Raw genomic sequence first — 7,809 nt, 5'->3', positions numbered from 1 at the left:
AGTGAGCTATGATCACAGCACTGCACTCTAGTCTGTGCAACAGAGCAAGACCCAAAAAAAAAAAAAAAAAAAAAAAGAAAAAGTCAAAATATTAATAAAGGAACACAGAGAAGTCTTGCTCCCATCTTTTTCCAAACTACCTTGTAGAAACCATATTAGTTTCTTTCCATTTTTTTATGCAATACAAATGTCACTTTCCCTATTTTTCTTCCATAAGAAGTTGCATATACATGCTTTACTGTATACATACATTCTCTTCCCCCACCTTTCTTGCCTTTTTTTTTTTTTGAGACAGAATCTTGCACTGTCACCCAGACTAGAGTGCAACAGCACGATCTCGGCTCACTGAAACCTCTGCCTTCCAGGTTCAAGTAATTCTCCCTGCCTCAGCCTCCCAAGTAGCTGAGCTTTCAGGTATGCACCACCAGGCCTGGCTAATTTTTTTTTTTTTTTTTTTTTTAAGATGGAGTCTCACTCTGTCACCTGGGATGGAGTGCAGTGATAAATCTCAGCTCACTGCAACCTCTGCCTCCCAGGTTCAAGCAAAAGCAATTCTCCTGCCTTAGCCTCCTGAGTAGCTGGGATTACAGGTACCCACCATCATGCTCAACTAATTTTTGTATTTTCAGTAGAGATAGGGTTTCACCATGTTGGCCAGTCTGGTCTCGAACTCCTGACCTTGTGATCTGCCCACCTAGGCCTCCCAAAGCACTGGATTACAAGCATGAGCCACTGCACCTGACCAATCTTTTGGATTTTTAGTAGAGATGGGGTTTCACCACGTTGGGCAGGTTGATCTTGAACTCCTGACTTCAGGTGATCTGCCCACCTCAGCCCACCTTTCTTATATAAAAGACTACGTATACACGCCTTATACACACTTTACTGTGCCTTCATTTTTTCACTTATTATATTCTAGGGCCAGGCACAGTGGCTCATGCCTGTAATCCCAGCACTTTGGGAGGCAAAGGCAGGTGGATCACCTGAGGTCAGGAGTTCAAGAGCAGCCTGGCCAACATGGTGAAACTCTGTCTCTACAAAAATTAGCTAAGCATGATGGTGGGTGCCTGTAATCTCAGCTACTTGGGAGGTTGAGGAGGGAGAATCAGTTGAACCCGGGAGGCAGAGGTTGCAATGAGCCAAGATTGCACCATTGCACTCCAGCCTGGGAGACAGAGCAAGACTCCAACTAAAAAAAAAAAAAAAAAAAAGAATTAACATCATGCAGCATTAGTCCCAAGGCTCAGTGTACAGTGTGCACAGGCCCTAAGATCTTCTTTGACACAAAGTGTAAGGCAAGACATGGAAACCCATGAGGGATGAGCTGGCAGTGATTGGGTCAAAAAGCCCTCTAAGCCAGCGGTTCTCAAACTTCACTGTGATCAGAATCATTTGGAGGACTTACTGCCTGTTTTGGATTCAGTAGGTCTGGGGTAGAGGGTCAAGAATTTGAATTTCTAACAAGTTCCCAAGTAATGCTGCTGGTGGTCTGAGACCACACTTTGAGAACCACTGCTGTTAGCATTTTTAAGGACCTTGGACTGTATTTTACCCAATGGTTTTCTTTTTTCTTTCTTTTTTTTTTTTTGAGATGGAGTCTCGCTCTGTTACCTAGGTTGGAATGCAATGGTGCAGTCTTGGCTCACCACAACCTCTGCCTCTGGGTTCAAGTGATTCTCCTGCCTCAGGCTCCCAGGTAGCTGAGATTACAGGCACCTGCCACCATACCCGGCTCAATGGTGGGTTTTTTTTTTGTTGTTTTGTTTTGTTTTTTTTTGTCTTTTGGCCACAATAGGTTTTCTTTTCTTTTCTTTTCTTTTCTTTTTTCCTGAGACTGAGTCTTGTTGTGCCGCCCAGGCTGGAGTGCAGTGGCAAGATCTCAGTTCACTGCAAGTTCCGCCTCCACTTCTGCCTCCTAGGTTTAAGCAATTCTCCCTGCCTCAGCCTCCTGAGTAGCTAGGATTACAGGTGCCCACCACCACACTCAGCTAATTTTTATATTTTTTAGTAGAGACGGGGTTTCGCCATGCTGGCCAGGCTGGTCTTGAACTGCGGACCTCTAGTGATCCACCCGCCTCAGTCTCACCAAAGTTCTGGGATTACAGGCATGAGCCACTATGCCCAGCGGGTTTTCAAACCTAGAGGCACATCTGAATCAACTGAGACTATTTTTAAAAATGCAAGTTTCCTCCTCCTCCCAGCCCTGCCCCCAGTTTCAGCACAGCGCTGGCTGCAGCCTGACAGGAACAGGATGGAGCCAATCGCGGTGCTCATAGACGAACTCCGCAACGGGGATGTTCAGCTTCGCCTCAACAGCATCAAGAAGCTGTCCACCATCGCCTTGGCTCTTGGTGTCGAAAGAACACGAACCTAGGAAGACGTCTCACTGTCCACCTCCCAACGGGCTGAGGGAGCACGGGGTTCGACAGGACAGTGACCCTGGGAGGAAGGGGCTGCTCCGCCCACGCTGGGGAGAGATGTGAGCATCCCGCATCACTGGATCCTGCTGCTGTAATGGGAACCCCTCCCCCATCTACTTCTCCACCTCCCATCCCCCCCTCAGTGGTTTGTTTTTGTGTTAACTGTGCCATTTTTATTTTATTCCTTTTATTTTCCCCCTTTTCACAGAGAAATAAAGGTCTAGAAATAGAAAAAAAATAAAAATAAAAATGCAAGTTCCTAAATATCCACACCAGTGAATGAATAGCTCTGGGATGTGGTCCTGGAACCTGCATTTTTACCAAGTTTCCCAAATGACTTAGATATAAGCAATGGCCATTGACAACCTTGGCAAAAATTAACTGAAAAGTTTTAAGCAAGGAAATACGGTCAGATCTGAATCTCGGGGAGCTATCCCTGGTCTTGGAGAATCTGGTACTAAAATTCCAGCTCAGGCAGCTCTATCTTCTACTATGGGTTGGATCTGGGACCCTTCTACCTGAATAGGGTTAAGCAGAGCCTGTTGGATTCTGGGGAGACTGCCGTATGCCCTTCACTGCTTAGGGTCATCCTGCCGTAAGAGCAGAAAGAGGCCCCTGCATTCCAGGCAGCTGTCCCCCATGAGCTCCCTTCAACCAAACCCAGAAAACTCAGAGATTAGGATATCTTTGGTCCAATTCAAAGGTGGCTAGAGGCAGAGATCCCGGAAAGGAGGCAGAGGGTAGCACCTGTTAAAAGCTCACTGACTATGGCTGGCTGCAATGGCTCACGCCAGTAACCCCTGCATTTTGGGAGGTCAAGGCAGGAGGATCGCTTGAGGCCAGAAGTTCAAGACCAAACTGGGCAACGTAGCAAGACAATGTCTCTACGAAAAAAGATTAGAAGAACAAGCAGCAGCAGCCCACTGATTCATTCACACAATGGAAAACTGCAGCTTGCAGATTGACATGGGAATATCTGTGTGGTGGACCGGCCCCACACCACCAAAAACAAGATGCTGAGGCTGGGAAGATGAATACATGAAATACGCGGCATCCCATAGCCATAACCAAAACTCTGGATGGAGTCGTTAGAGGTAGAACGTTATAGGACTGCCGGCTCTGCGTGGTTTATTTATCACTCACTTCTCTGGACTGTTAGCCCTCTCGGGTACTCCTGCGGATCTAGGGCAGCCGGTTCCCAATCATCAGTATTTCGTTCCAACCAGGAGATGAGGGCTGGTTTGGGACCTGCGCACCCTGGAGAAGGAGAGCAAGTCAGAGGGCCAGCTCCTAGATCATGCCGGGTAATATCTCCCCGACGGCACCTCCCGCCAAGCCCACCTCCCCTGACAACCTGGTCGCCAGCCAGGACCGTCGCCTTCCTGCCTCCCCCCGCCCGGGCTCCTGCATCCCTTCGAGCCCCGCGGCAGCGGATGGGGCCGGCCTCACCGAGCGCGCCCAGGTGGCCGTAGGTCTCCCGCATCACGTCCCGGTACAGGGCCCTCTGCGCGGGCCGCAGGCAGCCCCACTCCTCCGAGGAGAAGTACACGGCCACGTCCACGAACTTCAGAGCCCTCGGCCTCCTGCCCCTTTTCCGACTGGGTCTGGCCTCTCCTGGTCCCCGCGCGGGGAGCAGAGCCGAAGGAGGCGCCATGGGACCCGAGGAGCTGGCGCCACGGCCTTCCCCGTCCAGGCCTCGGCCCTCGGGCGCTGGCGGCCCCTGGGATCGAGGAGCCCTGGTGAAGCGTGGCCGGGGAGGCCCGTAGGGAATCGGAATCGGCCGCCCGTGGGGCTAACGGAGACCTTTTGCTGTTATTCAGGAAACTCCTGCCCGAACTTGGGTGAAAGGCACCGGAAGATGCCTTCGGGGAAAATGGCGGCGCTGCTACTGCACCGCCTTTGCCTGGAACACAGGCAGCTTCCAGCTATCGATTTTATTGACCAGAGCGCCATGCCGGCTTCCTAACCTCTTTGCCCTCAAGTGTAATGGCGCTGCGATTGGGCTTCACGCCCTCTTTTTTGCCCCTCCCCATTACGCGCGTTCATTGGACGGCAGCCGAAGATCGAGCGTTCTGATTGGGTGCTGGCAATGGCGGCCCGTTTGAACGAAGCCAAGAGATGCATAAGGGCAGGAAGCTGGACCACTAAGGTCAGGCGAGTACAAGGAGTTAGTTGTGAAGCGACTTGCACCGACCTGTGGACAGCAAGAGGCCTCTCGGGCTGTTTTCCGCTGTTCGACTCTGGCAGGCTCTGCCAGTCTCTGAAAGAGAGAACGATTTGAGCGATGGAGCCACTCTGGCCGAGCTAGAGCTGATATTATTATTCTGAGTTCCTTTTTGTGGCATTCTCAGAGCCTCCCTGGCTTTGGAGAACGGTTACCTTCTTTGTTGCCCTTCAGGGGAGGGAATTAACGCTAGCATTTCCTGGGCGCAGGCGCCCTGCCCAGCATATTACATATTTCGTATTTATTTATTTATTTATTTATTATTTTTGAGACAAGAGTCGGGCTCTGTGGTGCAATCTCGGCTCACTGCAACTTCTGCTTCCCAGGTTCAAGCGATTCTCCTGCCTCAGCCTCCTGAGTAACTGGGATTACAGGCTGCCCTGTCACGCCCGGCTAATTTTCGTATTGTTTAGTAGAGATGGGGTTTCACCATGTTAGCCAGGCTGGTCTCAAACTTCTGACCTCAAGTGATCCACCCACCTCGGCCCCACAAAGCGCTAGGATTACAGGCGTGAGCCACCGCACTCAGCCTTATTTTTTATATTTTTGAGACAGGGTCTCACTCTGTCACCCAGACTGGATGGAATGCAGTGGTGCTATTTTAGCTTACTGCAGCCTCTAACTCCTGAGTTCAAGCAATCCTCCCGCCTCAGCCTTCAGAGTAGCTGGGACTACTGGTGTGCACTACCATGCCTGGCTAATTTTTTATATTATTTGTTGAGTCAGGGTCTCCCTGTGTTGCCCAGGCTGGTCTCAAACCCCTGGGCTCAAGTGATCTTCTTGCCTCAGCCTCCCAAAGTGCTGGGATTACAAGTATGAGCCACAGCACCGGATCCATTAGTCTTTTTTTTTTTTTCTGAGACTGGGTCTTATTCCATTGCCCAGGCTGGAATAAAGGCACACACACGGCAATGCTCTGCTAATTTTTTAATATTTTTGGTAGAGAGGGGGTTTCGCCATGTTTCCCAGGCTGGTCTTGAACTGAGCTCAAGCAATCTGCCCGCCTTGGTCTCCCAAAGTACTGAGATTACAGGTGTGAACCACCGCACCCAGCCCATTATTAATTCTTTGCTACCATTTTGTGAACTGATGGTTACCATCCTGGTTCTACTAATGAAGAAACGATCTCAGAGGGATTCCATAAGTTTCCAGGGCCATACTGCTAGTAAGGAGGAGGAACAAAGACTTAAACCTGGGGCAGACAAAGCCTTTATTCCTACCACTAATAGGCATCCTTCCTTCACAGTATCCTAATTTGCTTGCTTAACCAGGAATCCACCTGAGCTCTTGTTTTCTTCTCAATATTCTGCATAATCTCCCTACATTATTTTCATGTGATATTTGTCCAATGTACAAAGTGTAATGCTAGGCAATTAGGAGAGGCTACAGAAATAAGTCATAGGCCATGCTTTGAATGGAGCTTACAGTCTAGCAAAGCATATAAATTGACAATGAATCATAATAGAATGATACAAGCATGTATGTGAAAGGTACCAAAAATTGCTGATGGAAAGAGCCAGCACCCACCCTGTTACCCTGCACTTCTGTGTATGTGTTATGTGCAGAGTTTCACCAGTTCAACACCACCCTCAAGGATCCTGGGAGCAAGAGAATATACCATTTGCCACATCTCTTAGCTAGTGACATGCACATCTATCTCTCTAATCCTTTAATCAATATTGTAAAGCACGTACTATGGGCAAAACCCTAACCTCAAAGCCTTCAAGGAATAAAGACAAACAATGTGGCAGGAAAAGCCACAAAAGAAGAAGGCAGTGAGGCTGGGAGCAGTGGCTCACACCTATAATCCCAGAATTTTGGGAGGCTGAGGCGGGTGGATCATGTGAGGCCAGGAGTTCAAGACCAGCCTGGCCAACATGTCAAAACTCTGTCTCTACTAAAAATACAAAAATTAGGCCGAGCATGGTAGCTCATGCCTGTAATCCCAGCACTTTGGGAGGCCGAGGTGGGCAGATCACAAGGACAAGGGATCGAGACCATCCTGGCTAACATGGTGAAACCCCATATCTACTAAAAATACAAAAAAATTAGCCAGCCGTGGTGGCACACACCTGTAGTCTGAGCTACTCGGGAGACTGAGGCAGGAGAATCACTTGAACCCGGGAGGCAGAGGTTGCAGTGAGCCGAGATTGCACCACTGCACTCCAGCCTGGGTGACAGAGCAAGACTCTGTCTCAATTAAAAGAATTAGCCGGACATGGTGGCACATTTCTATAGTCCCTGCTACTTGGGAGGCTGAGGCACAATAATTGTTTGTTGTTTGTTTTGTTTTGTTTGAGATGGAGTTTTGCTGTTGTTGCCCAGGCTGGAGTGCAATAGCATGATCATGGCTCACTGCAACCTCCGTCTCCCCAGTTCAAGTGATTCTCCTGCCGCAGCCTCCCAAGTAGCTGAGATTACAGACATGCACCACCACACCCAGCTATTTTTTATTTTTAGTGGAGACAGGGTTTCTCCATGTTGGTCAAGCTGGTCTGGAACTCCCAACCTAAGGTGATCTGCCCACCTTGGCCTCCCAAAGTGCTGGGATTACAGCCGTGAACTATCACGCCTGGCCAAAGAGAATTGTTTGAACCTGAAGGCAGAGTTTGCAGTGATCCAAGATGGTGCCACTGCACTCCAGCCTGGGTGACAGAGAAAGACTATGTCTCAAAAAAAAGAAGGAGGAGGAGGAAGGAGAAGGAAGAAGGAGGAGTAGGAGGCAGCAGTGGGGTATTCAAAGGGAGGAGATGTTTGAATAGAGGCTGTAGAAAAAAACTACAGTTATCAGACTTGGTGTAGTAGCTCATGCCTGTAATCTCAGCACTTCGGGAGGCCGAGGTGGGGGAATTACTTGAGCCTAGGAGTTCAAGAACACCCTGGGCAACATAGCAAAACCTTGTCTCTACAAAAAATACAAAACTTAGCCAGGCATGGTGTCGGGCACCTGTAGTCCCAGCTCTTCAGGAAGCTGATGTGGGAGGATCACTTGAGACCTAGGAGGTCAAGGCTACAGTGAGCCAAGATTGCACCACTGCACTCCAGCCTGGGCAACAGAATGAGACCCTGTCTCAAAAAAAAAAAAAAAAAAAAAAGAAGAAGAAGAAGGGGTGGGGGCTTTAACCTCCTAATTGTGGCTGGGTGTGCGGGCATGGTGGCTCATGC

At 49.3% G+C, this 7,809-nt stretch overlaps 1 protein-coding gene across 1 annotated transcript in view; it reads right to left on the bottom strand.

The window, feature by feature from the left end:
• Positions 1-4,450, bottom strand: part of ZNF689 (zinc finger protein 689) — an 8,202-nt gene extending 3,752 nt beyond the window's left edge. The window contains exons 1-2 of the mRNA XM_017515460.2: positions 3,870-4,450; positions 3,564-3,677 (exon numbers count right to left, since the gene is read on the bottom strand). Of these exons, the coding sequence (XP_017370949.1) occupies positions 3,564-3,677; positions 3,870-4,074 (319 nt within the window). The 5' untranslated portion in view covers positions 4,075-4,450. The remainder of the gene's footprint in view (positions 1-3,563; positions 3,678-3,869) is intronic.
• Between the last annotated feature and the right edge of the window lie 3,359 nt (positions 4,451-7,809).

Source organism: Cebus imitator, unplaced genomic scaffold, assembly GCF_001604975.1.
Source record: "Cebus imitator isolate Cc_AM_T3 unplaced genomic scaffold, Cebus_imitator-1.0 Scaffold552, whole genome shotgun sequence".
NCBI lineage: Eukaryota > Metazoa > Chordata > Mammalia > Primates > Cebidae > Cebus > Cebus imitator.
The sequence above is the reverse complement of the archived record's forward strand: the minus strand, read 5'-3'. Positions and strand labels throughout refer to the sequence as shown.